The 17,510-nt window shown below is 38.5% G+C and overlaps 1 protein-coding gene across 3 annotated transcripts in view; it reads right to left on the bottom strand.

Moving 5' to 3' along the window:
- Positions 1 to 17,510, bottom strand: part of LOC126416231 (serine palmitoyltransferase 2) — a 475,563-nt gene that overhangs the window by 73,043 nt on the left and 385,010 nt on the right. For all 3 annotated transcript variants that reach the window (XR_007575420.1, XM_050083838.1, XM_050083837.1), the window contains 2 exons: positions 17,122 to 17,276; positions 2,982 to 3,127 (listed from right to left, as the gene is read on the bottom strand). Coding sequence is in view for 2 of the 3 variants with exons in the window: in XM_050083838.1 (XP_049939795.1) it covers positions 2,982 to 3,127; positions 17,122 to 17,276 (301 nt within the window). In the remaining variant the exon portion in view is untranslated. The remainder of the gene's footprint in view (positions 1 to 2,981; positions 3,128 to 17,121; positions 17,277 to 17,510) is intronic.

Genomic DNA, 17,510 nt, shown 5'->3' with positions numbered 1-17,510 from the left:
ATGCAGAGCATATATAATTACCACCAACTTTCAAATTGCACAATGATCACCATTCAAAGATAAGGGAAATAAGAGCTTGTACTGAGGCGTTCAGACAGTCGTTTTTCCCTCGCGCGATCCGGGAGTGGAACAGAGAGAGGGGGAGGGGGAGGGGGAGGGGGAGGGGGATGGGGGAGGGGGAGGGGGAGGGGGAGGGGGAGGGGGAGGGGGGAGGGGGGAGGGGGTGGGGGGAGGGGGAGGGGGAGGGGGTGGGGGAGGGGGGTGGGGGAGGGGGGAAGGGAGAGGGAGAGGGAGAGGGGGAGGGGGAGGGAGAGGGGGGATGGGGAGAGGGGGGATGGGTAGAGGGGGGATGGGTAGAGGGGGGGATGGGTAGAGGGGGGGATGGGTAGAGGGGTAGAGGGGTAGAGGGGGATAGGGGGAGAGGGGGAGGGGGGAGGCTGGAGAGGGGGAGGGGGAGGGGGGAGGGGGGGAGAGGGGGAGAGGGGGAGGAGGAGGGGGCTTGGGGTGGGGGGAGGGGAGGGGAGAGGGGGAGAGGGGGAGGGGGAAGATGACTTTGGCGCGAACTGTGCCCTCCACCACACACCGCTTGGTGGCTAGCGGAGTATATATGTACATGTAGATGTAGAAACACACATATACTTTAATAATGATAAATTAAATGAAATGCAATGTAAATGTCTACACCTACATATATATTCTAAATGCTGGTCTAACAGTGCATGGTAGACAATGTGCTATCCAGATACATTACAACTGTGCATGTAGGTGACTAACGGATGTGCACAAACAGTGTGGTCAAGAGAGCAAATAACCCAATTATTTAAAAGGTTCTTGAGCTTCAATTTGTTTTATGAGCTATACAGAACTGTTACAATCCTACCTTAATGTCCCTGAATTCCTTCAACGTCTGCTTTATAAGAACTCCAGATGCTAACGCAGTCACTACTAGTGCATTAGTTGCAGATTGCTTTACAGATGTGACCCATTTCCCCCGAATCCTCCCAACAACCTAAGTACAGTAGTCACCTCATCACATCCACAAATTATTTGTTAATCGTAATTCTGCTGAACTACTATTTGCCCAATCACATTACAACAAACACAATTTAGATACAGATTTTTGCCTGAGTTTGGAGTGTATTTGAGATTCCTTAAGATTTTGCTACAAAATTAAAATCACTTTTCTAAATCAGAGTTACAAATTATCTGATTATCCAGATTCTAGTCTTGAACATATGTGATAGTGGCAATCAAGTAGTAATGTTCGAACATAAACATGTCTCTTTCTTATGGCACATAGGTAACTGTTGTTTTACAATAAGGAGAAATGAGCTCATGAATATTAAGCTAACAATAGCAGGAAAAATGTAGCTATTTAATACAACTGAGGGAGGAGCAATTTACCTGCTAGTTTTGTGACATTAAAGTTAACTAAGTAAGCACAAACATTTGAAAGCAGTTTAATTATAGTTATTAATCAGTACAATTTCTAATTACTACTGCCCAAAGTTAATATACGAGGGCTATTCAGAAAGTAAGGAACGTTTCATATGACACCGCTGGGCATGAGCCGATCGCATGTATTTTGGTATGTGCATGCTCGGCAGCTCAGTCAGTAACCATCCATGACAGCGGGAAAGTCTCTGCACATCTGGTTTTTTCGATATGTGAATTTGAAATGGAGGTTGCAATCGAAAATCCTGCCAGTTGTGAGGTGCAGTCTGTGATACAGTTTTGTTGGCAAAAAACCTGAAACCTATAGAAATTTATCATGAATTGTGTGAAGTGTATGGAAACAACATAATGAGTGAATGTTCTGTCCGGAAATGGTGCATTCGGTTTAAAAATGACCAAACCAAAGTTCAAGTGTGGGCACCTGAGCATTTTCTGTCCAACGTTGCACAGCCTTAGAAGAGCAGTTCAAAACAAACGCTGAGGAAAGCTGACGTCCAAAATTTTGTTTTTGCATGACAATGCCCGACCTCACATGGCAAACTGCACTAAAGAACTCCTTAATTCACTCAAATGGGAAATTTTCCCTCATCCGCCCTACAGCCCTGATCTTGCACCAAGCAACTTCCACTTGTTTCCCAAGATGAAGAACTGACTTGCAACGCAGTGCTCTGATGATGACGCGGAACTCCAGGCGGGCGTGACTCACTGGCTAAGTCTCAGGCGGCAGAATTTTATGACGAAGGTCTTTCAAAGCTTGTCCACCGCTATTATTTAAGTACCTCGATGTGTTTGGTGGCAACGTGGAAAAGTAGTATGTCAGTCGCTCTTTCAGATGTACATAATAAAATGTATTTCTTGTACTTGGTTTTTTTTTTTTTTTTTTAATGCAAAATGTTACCTACTTTCTGAATAGCCCTCGTATAACTTGTCTCCTTCCACATCACCTAAGATGGTTTTTATTAGGGAATCTATGAAACATGATGAATCATCCGGAAAGAGAAATTAAACAGCCTGGAGTTTAATTAATGCTTCAGTTTATTAATAAAAACAGACTAAACTGTTACAATATTATGAGAAGGAAAGTTGCTACTTACCATATAGCGGAGATGCTGAGTCGCAGATAGGCACAACAAAAGATGACGTGTGTGTGTGTGTGTGTGTGTGTGTGTGTGTGTGTGTGTGTGTGTGCACGCGCGCGCGCACATATTGTTGACGAAGGCCATTGGCCAAAAGCTTTGTGTGCGAAAATCTTTTTGTTGTGGCTATCTGCGACTCAGCATCTCCATTATATGGTGAGTAGCAACTTTCCTTCTCATAATACTGTTACATTCCATTCTGGATTTTCCATTGTTAGACTAAACTGATACGTAGTTTACAATAAATCTCGTATCAATGAACTAATAGCAATGATACAATTCTCGTAGCCGTTCATTAATGAATGATTTCCAACAGACATAAAATGAAACAGCTCGTGCCAAACAGTACGCATTAAGACAACAGGACATATTATTATTAGTGTACTATACCTATCTCTTGTACAGGACTGCATGTGGAGATGCCACATTCATTTATAGACTTCTCAGCAGCATCAGCACATGGGCCTGTTTTTTCAGCAAATCCTAGGTAATTGTAAGAGCCCAAATTTAGGCACTGTGTTTCAGTACCTGTAAACCTAAAAATGTTATGATTATTGATTATTTGCTCCATTATTGTAAACAAACAAGAACACAAATTAACTGCACAATTACACGAAAACTGGTCAGAATAGGAAACATGAAAAAGCAAATGTGAGAAACAGACAATGAAGCCACACCAAACTGCTAACAATTCATGAAGAACATATTAATAGTAAGAGGCATCATCTGAATTCTAGATTTATGGCACAAAAAATATGTAAGTCTTGCAGCACATTCAAACACCATTAACAGGATGTATGAGATGATCACATTGTAAGAAGTAATAGGTGCATGTAAGTAAATGTTAGTTGGAATCAGTGAATGAAATGCACATTGTAAACTTCACAGAGAGTCTAAAAGGAATGCAAAATGTGTGTACAACCCCCCCTCCCCATAACACAGATGCCTTATTTAAAAGTATGACCTTAAAATAATCACTTCCCAGACCCTCTCTTCTCAAACACACATAAAATTCTCATCCTCTTTTGGGCAAGCAGACCATCAAATTGGAACAGGAGGAGGAGGAGGAGATGGAGGAGAGGGAGTAGATTAGTGTTTAATGTCCTGTCGACGAATAGGTCATTAGAGATGGACTAATTGGAATACACAATTTGCTTAAGCACCTGGTTTGTACCATTACTGTATCTGTAAAATTACTCCTAAAGGAACCAGTCTAACTGAAATGTTTATTGAGATTCAATCCAAATAAATAAACGTAGGATGCAAACAATGTCTTCAATTACATTAAAGCACACACACATAATTTTGTTAAAATTTTACAATTCTTTTCTTAATGTCTTGCATTAACTGCTCGAATTTTTTATTGTATATGATCTTTCTGTTTTTGGATCTATGGTCACAATTATTGTACTATTTGTTCCTCAATATGTTCCTAATAAAGCATTCAGCAAGCATTAAACAGACCATAGGGGCTACTTCTGCTTCCATTCCACTTGTTGAGATATTTCTCACTAGCTGGTATTTTAAACATGAGTTGTTGCATCTTTTGTTAACAAGATACATTAATTAGTATATCATGCTTCCTATTAATAAATTATCCTCTAAAAGAAATATTTTGATTTACTATATGATGTGTCACCCCACATTTTAATATCATGTGAATGTAAAAGCTTTATAAAACTTTTTATCTTTCATTAAAATCCTTTTTAGCTGCGATTTGCTCGAATTAAATTCTTATACACTGTACGTGAATGAGAACAACCATTGTTCTAGTTATAAATTTCTTCTAATCATCTCAGAAACATTCACCTCAAAACGCAGAGCAAATGATGATGATGATTGGTTTGTGGGACGCTCAACTGTGCGGTCATCAGCACCCGTACAAAGTCCCAATTTTTACATGGTTCAATTTTTTACACAATCCAATCAAGCCACTGTCACGAATGATGATGATGATGATGATGATGATGATGATGATAACACAAACACCCAGCCCTCAGGAAGAGAAAATCCGCAACCCAGCTGGGAATCGAACCTGGGACCCCGTGATCCAGAGGCAGCAACGCTAGTCACTGGACCACAAGCTGCGGACAGCAAAGCAGATGTAAATGCTTAGCAATATTACTATAATATGATGCATTCAAGCTGTTTGAAACTCTTGCTTCCTGTGGAGGAAGGAGGTGCTCAACATCTAATTAAAATTTCACATTTCTCCAGATCCCAATATTCTGCTTACAGATAAACCCATTTAAGCTATTAATTTAGATAAATGATAAAGAAGTGCATAATATAATGACCTGAACTGAAAACTGTGTCATTATAGCCTGATGTTTCTACCTACGCTAAGTAGCCTGCATCTGGATTTCTACCTGAGGCACAGTTATCCAAGGGGCCCACATCATCTTGTGCTGGATATGTCTAGAGCCCTTCTGCAATGTCTCCTTCTGTCTAAGATTTATCATCTCCATCTACACTCCACTAACCACCTAATGATTTGTGGCACAAGGTACCTCTGGCACCACTTAACTGATCCCCCCCTTCACTGTTCCACTTGCGAATTATGTGTGGGACGAATGTTGTCAGTAAACTTCTGTATCAGCTCTATTTTCTACAATTTTCTCATTGTGATCATTTTGCAAGTCTTATGTGAGATGAAGTAATATGTAACAATGAAACACCTACAGCCATTGTTATTTCATCTACTGCATGGCTACCAGATCTTTTCCTTCAGTGCGCAATCTTCAGGACTTAGCTAATGGGGTTAATACTATCCACATACACGATGCATCAGTGGCCAACGTAACTGGTTAATGCAGACTACCTGTAACTGGGATGTTGTCTCTCCAACCATCAGCTATCAACTAAGTCAACTGATTGTCAGAGAGATAACATCACAGCTGTAGGCAGTCTGCGTAAACCAGTTATGTTGGCCACTGATGCATTGTGTATACGGATTGTGTTAACTCCTTTAGCATCAGCTAAGGCCTGAAGATAGTAGACTGAAGCTCCAAAACTGGTAGCCATACAATAAATGACATCATAAGAATGGCTGTAGGGTTTCATCTTTTTACGTAAGTCAACGGTCAACATTCCTCAGACCTCCAATCACAAGGATGGACAAGCAAAAACTTGAAGTAATATGGTTTCCAACTCTTCCTAATGACGAGATTAACATTATAGTATGTGTAAAAATTAGTTAGCGACCTTGAAGCTTCTCTGTGTATTTACCCTTGTTGCAAATCTGTAGATATGTAAAGATGGATTTTTTCCTTAATAGTTTCTAATCCAATCCAAAAGTTACCATCACTGTCAGATTCTTTGGATTCAGAAGAACAATCAATTACATCATTTGTTGAAAAATATGACTGTAGTGCCACACCTGCTGACGTATACAGGTTAGGACTGTTGCATTAAGAATCTGTAGCAGTGTTATCACTTATGGTGACATCAAATAAGTCATCCTCACTGTTTCGTATTGTGGGTATTTCAGTTATTCTCAGTGTAACCAAGGTGTTGTGACATTTTCTTTGCAGAACATATGTCGATAAAAATACAGTGATGGACTGTAAGACATAAAGTGAAAGCTAAACTAGCATAACAAGATCACAACAAACACAGTATTCAAACACAAATTAGTGGCCACAGCTGTGAAAAGCTACCAAGATATGGAGCACAAAATCTGGTGTATGCTGAAACTCCTCAACAGCACTCAGGTATGTGGACTGGTTGCGTGTATATATTTGTTATCAGCACTCAGGGTCAGCAAGGAAGTAGCACTAAAAGAAAACCCAGAGGCCACACTTAAACTCTTCAAGTGCACCTTGGGAAGGCAGAGTATGACGAGTTAACCTGACAACAGCAACCAAACAGTTAATATTATACAGATACCGAGACCATAGGCTGACTAAGTCTTGGAGCACTACCTCCCCTCCCTCCCCCCCTTTCTCCCATAACATCACCACTTTCTATAAATATTCCCTATCTGTTAAGTAATGTATCCACTGATGCAAAATTTCTTGGAAGATTAAAACTGCATAGCCCTTATCTTTCAGCAGCAATATTCTAATGGAATAAGGTTATCTAATAAAGACTCAAAAGATGGGTACAGAAAGAAGAAAGCTCTGAGGGACATTCAGAGTCATATTTTGGTAGCCTAAACTGTAAAAGCAACAAACAAGGGTTCAGGATTAGGTCATACAATATATACAGTTCTAATCTCTCTGCACGCTTAGTATGGATTATTATTACATTATGTTGAATATTTTAGAGATCTTGACAATTTTCATTTGAGAAAATGATGTTTCATTATATGATCAATGGTAGTATCAAAAATCGTATAAAATGTTTAGTTTCTCGAAGAAGTTTACTTTAAAGAAGGGTGTATACAAGAACATTTTCATCACCTCCTAAAAAACAGTTATAATATTACACCCATGAGAAAACTGGGTAGTTAATACAACATATCTTCAAGACAAACTGGGTCAACCGAAGTTTACAGTATCACCCATTGGCTTCAACCCATGACGCAACACTTGCATTATGTGAAGTCACTGTGGTGTGGTCTCTGAAATGAGATTGTGTTTCAAGCGGCATGTTTAAGTAAGAAGTGGCGCATTCTAGTGTGGGATGTTTGTATTTCTAAACTGTTTGTGAGTGATGATAGTATGGCACTGGACTTAGTGCAGTGTGTTACTTGTGTTTTGGAAGTTTGCTTCTGTTGGCTTGTCTGGGCACCATTATAATGTCGTTTGTTATTGGCTCTAATCTGTCTTCGGTTTGGAAATTGTTATTCATTGTGTTGTCAATGGTTTGAAATTGACTGTACTTCTGTTTTTTGTTTGATGCTAGGTATGGATCTTACAATGAAATTTACTAGTCACTCATTAGGTGCTACTATGGATGCCAATATGGCTGCTAAAATTAAATTTCTCTAGTTATATGGCCTTGTGATGTAATGTGTGAGGTGTCAGCAGCGCATTATGTGTCTGCTGACTTTGGTGGTGAGTACATTTCTTTGGTGGTGAGTACATTTCTAATGCATTATTATTATTATTTCTTTCCTTTCTCAGACGTTATACCCGGTTAAAAATGGAAAGTGAAGCGGACCTAGATCAAGTGTGACTTCCTTTTAACTGTATGGTATATGTTACATTGCATTTAGGAACTTTCGGGTAATTGAACATGTATCAATAATTACAGATTTATGTAGTAGTATATATACGTTTGGATGTAGCTGTATTGCGTTGATGTACTGGTGGATATTGTGTGGTATGACTCCTGTAGTTGATAGTATAATTGGTATAATGTCAACTTTATCCTGATACCACATATCCTTGACTTCCTCAGCCAGTTGGATGCATTTTTCAATTTTTTCTCCTGTTTTCTTCTGTATATTTGTTGTATTGGGTATGGATATTTCGATTTGTTGTGTTAATTTCTTCTTTTTATTGGTGAGTATGATGTCAGGTTCGTTATGTGGTGTTGTTTTATCTGTTATAATGGTTCTGTTATAGTATAATTTGTATTCATCATTCTCCAGTACATTTTGTGGTGCATACTTGTATGTGGGAACGTGTTGTTTTATTAGTTTATGTTGATGCCAAGTTGTTGATATATTATTTTTGCTACATTGTCATGTCTTCTGGTGTATTCTGTATTTGCTAGTATTGTACATCCGCTTGTGATGTGATCTACTGTTTCTATTTGTTGTTTACAAAGTCTGCATTTATCCGTTGTGGTATTGGGATCTTTAATAATGTGCTTGCTGTAATACCTGGTGTTTATTGTTTGATCTTGTATCGCAATTGTGAATCCTTCTGTCTCACTGTATATATTGCCTTTTCTTAACCATGTGTTGGATGCGTCTTGATCGATTTGTGGCTGTGTTAGACGATACGGGTGCTTGCCATGTAGTGTTTTCTTTTTCCAATTTACTTTCTTTGTATCTGTTGATGTTATGTGATCTAAAGGGTTGTAGAAGTGGTTATGAAAATTCAATGGTGTAACTGATGTATTTATACGAGTGATTGCTTTGTGTATTTTGCTAGTTTCTGCTCGTTCTGTAAATAATTTTCTTAAATTGTCTACCTGTCCACCATGTAGGGTTTTTGTTGTTGTTGTGGTCTTCAGTCCTGAGACTGGTTTGATGCAGCTCTCCATGCTACTCTATCCTGTGCAAGCTGCTTCATCTCCCAGTACCTACTGCAACCTACATCCTTCTGAATCTGCTTGGTGTATTCATCTCTTGGCCTCCCTCTACAATTTTTACTCTCCACACTGTCCTCCAATACTAAATTGGTGATCCCTTGACGCCTCAGAACATGTCCTACCAACCGATCCCTTCTTCTAGTCAAGTTGTGCCACAAACTTCTCTTCTCCCCAATCCTATTCAACACCTCCTCATTACTTATGTGATCTACCCATCTAATCTTCAGCATTCTTCTGTAGCACCACATTTCAAAAGCTTCTATTCTCTTCTTGTCCAAACTATTTATCGTCCATGTTTCACTTCCATACATGGCTACACTCCATACAAATACTTTCAGAAACGACTTCCTGACACTTAAATCTATACTCGATGTTAACAAATTTCTCTTCTTCAGAAACGCTTTCCTTCCCATTGCCTGTCTACATTTTATATCCTCTCTACTTCGACGATCATCAGTTATTTTGCTCCCCAAATAGCAAAACTCCTTTGCTACTTTAAGTGCCTCATTTCCTAATCTAATACCCTCAACATCAGCCGACCTAATTTGACTACATTCCATTATCCTCGTTTTGCTTTTGTTGATTTTCATCTTATATCCTCCCTTCAAGACACTATCCATTCCGTTCAACTGCTCTTCCAAGTCCTTTGCTGTCTCTGACAGAATTACAGTGTCATCGGCGAACCTCAAAGTTTTTATTTCTTCTCCATGGATTTTAATACCTACTCCGAACTTTTCTTTTGTTTCCTTTATCGCTTGCTCAATATACAGACTGAATAACATCAGGGAGAGGCTACAACCCTGTCTCACTCCCTTCCCAACCACTGCTTCCCTTTCATGCTCCTCAACTCTTATAACGGCCATTTGGTTTCTATTCAAATTGTAAATAGCCTTTCGCTCTCTGTACTTTACCCCTGCCACCTTCAGAATCTGAAAGAGAGTATTCCAATCAACATTGTCAAAAGCTTTCTCTAAGTCTACAAATGCTAGAAACGTAGATTTGCCTTTCCTTAATCTAGCTTCTAGGATAAGCCGTAGGGTCAGTATTGCCTCACATGTGCCAATATCTCTACAGAATCCAAACTGATCTTCCCCAAGGTTGGCTTCTACTAGTTTTTCCATTCGTCTGTAAAGAATTCGTGTTAGTATTTTGCAGCTGTGACTTATTAAGCTGATAGTTCGGTAATTTTCACATCTGTCAACACCTGCTTTCTTTGGGATTGGAATTATTATATTCTTCTTGAAGTCTGAGGGTATTTCGCCTGTCTCATACATCTTGCTCACCAGATGGTAGAATTTTGTCAGGACTGGCTCTCCCAAGGCCATCAGTAGTTCTAATGGAATGTTGTCTACTCCCAGGGCCTTGTTTCGACTCAGGTCTTTCAGTGCTCTGTCAAACTCTTCAGACAGTATCATATCTCCCATTTCATCTTCATCTACATCCTCTTCCATTTCCATAATATTGTCCTCCAGTACATCGCCCTTGTATGGACCCTCTACATACTCCTTCCACCTTTCTGCTTTCCCTTCTTTGCTTAAAACTGGGTTTCCATCTGAGCTCTTAATATTCATACAAGTGGCCCTCTTTTCTCCAAATGTCTCTTTAATTTTCCTGTAGGCAGTATCTATCTTACCCCTAGTGAGATAAGCCTCTACATCCTTACATTTATCCTCTAGCCATCCCTGCTTAGCCATTTTGCACTTCCTGTCGATCTCATTTTTGAGACGTTTCTATTCCATTTTGCCTGCTTCATTTATTGCATTTTTATATTTTCTCCTTTCATCAATTAAATTCAATATTTCTTCTGTTACCCAAGGATTTCTAACAGCCCTCGTCTTTTTTTTTTTTACGTACTTGGACCTCTGCTGCCTTCACTACTTCATCCCTGAAAGCTACCCATTCTTCTTCTACTGTATTTCTTTCCTTCATTCCTGTCAATTGTTCCCTTAGGCTCTCCTGGAACTCTGTACAACCTCTGGTTTACTCAGTTTATCCAGATCCCATCTCCTTAAATTCCCACCTTTTTGCAGTTTCTTCAGTTTTAATCTAAAGTTCATAACCAATAGATTGTGGTCAGAGTCCACATCTGCCCCTGGAAATGTCTTACAATTTAAAACCTGGTTCCTAAATCTCTGTCTTACCATTATATAATCTATCCGATACCTTTTAGTATCTCCGGGATTCTTCCATGTATACAACCTTCTTTTATGATTCGTGAACCAAGTGTTAGCTATTATTAAGTTGTGCTCTGTGCAAAATTCTACCAGGCGGCTTCCTCTTTCATTTCTTACCGCCAATCCATATTCACCTACTGCATTTCCTTCACTCCCTTTCCCTACTGTTGAATTCCAGTCACCCATGACTATTAAATTTTCGTCTCCCTTCACTATCTGAATAATTTTTTTATTTCATCATACATTTCTTCAAATTTCTTCGTCATCTGCAGAGCTAGTTGGCATATAAACTTGTACTACTGTAGTAGGCATGGGCTTCCTGTCTACCTTGGCCACAATAATGTGTTCACTATGCTGTTTGTAGTATCTTACCCGCATTCCTATTTTTTTTATTCATTATTAAGCCTACTCCTGCATTACCCCTATTTGATTTTGCATTTATAACCCTGTATTCGCCTGAATAAAAGTCTTGTTCCTCCTGCCACTGAACTTCACTAATTCCCATTATATCTAACTTTAACATATCCATTTCCCTTTTCATATTTTCTAACCTACCTGCCCGATTAAGGGATCTGACATTCCATGCTCCGATCAGTAGAACGCCAGTTTTCTTTCTCCTGATAACGACATCCTCTTGAGTAGTCCCCGCCCGGAGATCCGAATGGGGGACTATTTTACCTCCAGAACATTTTGCCCAAGAGGACGCCTTCATCATTAACCATACAGTAAAGCTGCATGCCCTCGGGAAAAATTACGGCTGTAGTTTCCCCTTGCTTTCAACCGTTCGCAGTACCAGCACAGCAAGGCCGTTTTGGTTAGTGTTACAAGGCCAGATTAGTCAATCATCCAGACTGTTGCCCCTGCAACTACTGAAAAGGCTGCTGCCCCTCTTCAGGAACCACACGTTTGTCTGGCTTCTCAACAGATACCCCTCCGTTGTGGTTGCACCTACAGTACAGCTATCTGTATCGCTGGGGCACACAAGCCTCCTCACCAACGGCAGGGTCCATGGTTCATGGGGGGGTAGGTTTTTTATGTCGATAAATACCCTTTCTCCTTCCTTTCTGCTTAATGTGAATCTTTCTGTTGCTGAATGTATGTGATGTATTCTATATTTGTGGCATTGTGATAGTGTAAGTGTATTGAGTGTTTCTAGTTCTGTGTCACTCCATTTCACTACTCCAAATGAGTAGGTCAATATTGGTATAGCATAAGTATTTATAGCTTTTCTCTTGTTTCTTGCTGTCAATTCTGTTTTCAGTATTTTTGTTAGTCTTTGTCTATATTTTTCTTTTAGTTCTTCTTTAATATTTGTATTATCTATTCATATTTTTTGCCTGTATCCTAGATATTTATAGGCATCTGTTTTTTCCATCACTTCTATGCAGTCGCTGTGGTAATCCAATTAGTAATCTTCTTGTTTAGTGTGTTTTCCCTTGACTATGCTATTTTTCTTACATTTGTCTGTTCAGAAAGCCATATTTATATCATTGCTGAATACTTCTGTTATCTTTAGTAATTGGTCGAGTTGTTGCTGCCAGTAGTTTTAGATCATCAATGTCTAGCAAATGTGTGATTTTGTGTTGGTATGTTCCAGTAATATTATATCCATAATTTGTATTATTTAGCATGTTGGCTAGTGGGGTCAGAGTGAGGCAGAACCAGAAAGGACTTAATGTGTCTCCTTGGTATATTCCACGCTTAATCTGTATTGGCTGTGATGTGATATTAATTGAATTTGTTTGGATATTAAGTGTGGTTTTCCAATTTTTCATTACTATGTTTAGGAACTGTATCAATTTAGGATCTACTTTGTATATTTCCAATATCTGTAGTAATCATGAGTGGGGTACACTATCAAAAGCTTTTTGGTAATCAAAGTATGCGTAGTGTAGTGACCTTTGTTTAGTTTAAGCTTGATATGTCACCTTCGCATCTATTATCAGTTGCTCTTTACATCCTCGTGCTCCTTTGCAGCACTCGCGAGTGTACACCCGTCCTTTTTTCCCCCTTAAGGTAAGTCTTTCCGCTCCCAGGATTGGAATGACTCCCTACCCTCTCCCTTAAAACCCACATCCTTTCGTCTTTCCCTCTCCTTCCCTCTTTCCTGATGAAGCAACCGTTGGTTGCCAAAGCTTGAATTTTGTGTGTGTGTTTGTGTGTCGATCGCTTTTGTTTGGTAAGTCACATCATCTTTGTTTTTAGATATTTTTTCCCACGTGGAATGTTTCCCTCTATTATATTCATATGTTAAATAATTTATCTAAAAACAAAGATGATGTGACTTACCAAATGAAAGTGCTGGCAGGTCGACAGACACGCAAACAAACACAAACATACACACAAAATTCAAGCTTTCGCAACAAACTGTTGCCTCATCAGGAAAGAGGGAAGGAGAGGGAAAGACGAAAGGATGTGGGTTTTAAGGGAGAGGGTAAGGAGTCATTCCAATCCCGGGAGCGGAAAGACTTACCTTAGGGGGGAAAAAAGGACGGGTATACACTTCGCACACACACACACACACACATATCCATCCACACATATACAGACACAAGCAGACGTATGTTTGTGTTCGTTTGTGTGTCTGTCGACCTGCCAGCACTTTCATTTGGTAAGTCACATCATCTTTGTTTTTAGATATATTTTTCCTACGTGGAATGTTTCCCTTTATTATAACCATAATGTTAAATAATTTAGTTAGATGTGAATGTGTTGAGGTGAACTTCTTTAGCCAGAAATTTGCTATTTTATCTTTTCCAGGGGCTTTCCAATTGTGCTTAGAATTAATTGCTTGGGTGACTTCATGTTGCAAAATTATCACTTCAGGCATTTGTGGTATCATCTTGTATGTGTCTGTTTCTGCTTGTATCCACCGTGCATGTCTGTTATGTTGTACCGGGTTTGACCATATGTTGCTCTCCAGAAGTGTTCCATGTCTGTTGTTTGGTGGATTGTCTATTTTAATGTGTGTGTTATCTATTGTCTGATAAAATTTCTTCTGGTTTGTGTTGAATGTTTGGTTTTGTTTTCTTCTATTTTCACTTTTTTTGTATCTTCTAAGTCGTTTGGCCAGTGCTTGTAATTTCTGCTTCTTTCCATCTAATTGCTCCATCGCTTCTTGTTGTGAGATTTTACCTAACCTTTTTCATTTTTTGTCTGGTATTTCATTTCTTATAAATTGTGTTAGCTGTCCGATGTCTTTTCTCAGTTTTTCTATTCTGATCTGTAGCCTGTGTTGCCATGCAGGTTTTGTGGGTTTCTTCTGCGTGTTGGCTGGTTCTGATCTCTGCCTAGTGTGTGTATTTAGTGTAGTGAGTGCTCCTATATAAATCAGTAGTTGTAACTCTTCCATAGTTGTATTTTCATTTATTTTGTTGTGTATGATTGTGTTGATAGTTGTTATTGTTGTTTCGACTTGTGGGTTATTTGGGGGTCTATGCAAGAATGGTCTAATGTCTGTATTTGTGTCTTTGTATTCTATATATGTCAGCTGAAATTTTTCTTCTATATCTGACATGTGTGTCACTTCATGTTCTATTTGTGCTTGTTCTGGTGGCTGTCTTAAGATTTCGTTTTCCTCTGATTGTTTAACTGATGTGTGTTGTTCTTTGTTTGTTTGCTCTGGGATGTTTGAGTCCATTACTGTATTTTCTTCTTCTTCTGATTGCACATTATTTTGTTCCAGTATTTGTTGTACTTGTAGTTTGATGTTTTCTAATTCTGACTGGGGTATCCTGTTATTTTTGATTATTACATGGATCCGATCAGCTAGTCGTTGTTCTGTTAAAAATTTTAATTCTCGGTATCTGGTAATAAATGTTGTGTATACTTGTGATCTGTATCCAGTTGTGTTGGTTCCTAGGTTTGTTGCTTGGTAATAACAGAACATGAAGTGTCGATTAACTTCATCTGACCATTTCATCCTCTGTCTTTGTTTTCCTTCTAGGGTGGTTGCAGGAAGCATATCCCGCAAAACACCTCTATTTGGATTTGAATCATTTTCCAGTTGGCTAGCAGTGTAGTTACCATTGTGGGCGGGCATAGGGTTCAAGCGTCGTCCCCCACCATGACGGCGCTTGTCCGAGGCTTCTTTAGTTCTGTCCTGAACCAACTAATCACACTAAAAGGGGGGGTTAGCCCTATTAGTGGTTTGTTCTTTTCGTCGCCTTTTACGACTGGCAGAACATACCGGAGGCCTATTCTTTTCCCGGGCCTCCACGGGAATTATTATTATTATTATTATTATTATTATTTTTATTATTATTATTATTATTATTGTAAGAAGTGTAATGCAGGTGTTTATGCGTGCAATTTTCTTTGTGATGTGGGTATCAAAATTTATGTTGCAGTAACCTGAAGTTCATGTTTAGAGGTTCCTAGTGGTGGAGTTTGCTCTAGTTATTTTTGTGTGGTTTTGTTTGATAAAAGTTAGTTCTGCTAGTTATGGTTGATGCATATTGTAGGCTTTGTTTAAGGTATGTACATCAAGTGAAATTTTCAGTACATATTTTCTAGAGGTTTTTGTTGGTTCATGGTATAACTGACTTTGTTTTAGATCTGTAGGTCAACTTCTGATACCTTTTTTTAAGTTTTTTGGTATTGTAGCTTTTTGACTGTCAAGGTTGTCAGTTTGCTGACTTTGGCATTTGTATTTTTTTGCTACGTCTTCATTATTAGGACTGTCATATATTTAGTTTGTCCCTGCCCAAAACCCCCTAATGCCTGCGCTTGTCTCATTACTTTCACATTAGTTCCATAATTAAATATTTTTGAGTTGTTCTTATCTGCAATGTCATGGTCGCCATATTTTATTAACTTTATATAGGTGTAACTGCCACATTGATGATATCATGGGTGAAACACGTGTGGTACCGCAATCCCTGGTATTCCCAAGGACCTCTCAGTCTCATAAGGAACATTAGTTATGTTTCACTTGCATATATGAGAGATTACGATTTCTATGTTCAACATCACTTAAAAAAAGGTAACCACAGGTAACATTTTTTAATTTATTTAATGTCGCCAACTTTCTACATAGATTTATGTCAGTGAAACAGATTTACTTTTAGCCCACTCCTAATGCATAAGGAAAGACAATTTTACTTTGCTTTACTTTTCCTTCACTGCAAGAAATAAATACAGGAACACTTTAGCCCAACACGAGATTTACTTTAATGAAAATTTGTAGGTAATTTTAATTCTGCAGTTTTATGATATCCATTTCAAACATTATAAACTTATTTGCAACAACAATAAATTCAGAACTAATATTTTCCTTTTAAATGTCACCCATCAGTTATTGATATATGTTCTAGTGTAGAATCTAGCCATCATAACATGTTGTTCATGAAGGGAAATGTATCTGTATTTGAATTCCTAAAACACTACCACCTAAAGCGAGGACAATATTATTAAAACAAAGTTATAATCAATCTCATACTGTAGAACTCAAATAACTTATCTGTGGTTAACAAGAATGCAAGTTCAACAGCTGACCTGTAACTTTCAGTCCCTCGCTTGCATGTATCAAATGCATGTATCAGATGCTTCACACAGCAAGTGGTTGTCTTCACCCATACCACTGCATTTGTTCTATCCACTACTTTCGTCTACCACATTAATTTCATGTTTCCACAAACATGTGTGTCAGCTGACATTAAAGGAGTAAAGCAAGGGCTGACGAAGAGGCTGAGGAAACTACAAAAGAAATAACTCAGTAGCATTCTGGCAGCTATGGAACTCAGCACTCTTAAGTGAATTAGTAGCATGATTCCAAAATAAAGAATCTATTTTGTGAACTTCACTATTTTTAGCACTCCATGTCTTGTAACAGATATTCGAAATAGGCAGATCTCAACACATAAATATAATTATATCTACTGTCATCCATAAATCTAAAGTTCAGTATGTCTGTCTTGATGTAATATAATTCTTGAACACTGCAGCAACAAATATTAAACATAATATGCATACCGTGGTGTCATGTTGTTAAAAAGTATCTACTTGGTAAGTAATATTGTTTCTAAAGAAATACAACAAAAACACAATGCAGGAGAGAGAGAGAGAGAGAGAGAGAGAGAGAGAGAGAGAGAGAGTATAAAATTTTAATAATAAAATAAATTGGCATCCTACCAAAACTGAAAACTTACTCAAATGTCCACCCATAATCCCTTGTAATTCTGTCTTTTAACGTAACCTCAGCACCAGGAACACTGCAAATTGGTTGATTCCAACAATCACGCACTCTGCGATACACATAGAGCAAGTAAAAGCTTTCAAATCTGTCATATAATGGTGCATAGCCCTGGAATTCAAAAGCCTGTTGTTAAACCACTATTAATTGTAACCCACACTGCAGCTTTAATGTGACAATATTTACAAAACACTTAAAGTACATTATCAATTACTTGAGACAAATAATGGGAAGAATACAATAAATGCTATACTTTTCTCACTCTTCCACAATAATTCACTTGGTTTTTAACATGACATTAAATACTGTCCGATGAAACTCTGGGACAAAGGTTTGACTTTTTTC

Source organism: Schistocerca serialis, chromosome 8 (genome assembly GCF_023864345.2).
Source record: "Schistocerca serialis cubense isolate TAMUIC-IGC-003099 chromosome 8, iqSchSeri2.2, whole genome shotgun sequence".
Lineage (NCBI taxonomy): Eukaryota > Metazoa > Arthropoda > Insecta > Orthoptera > Acrididae > Schistocerca > Schistocerca serialis.
This window is presented reverse-complemented; position numbering and strand designations above follow the sequence as displayed.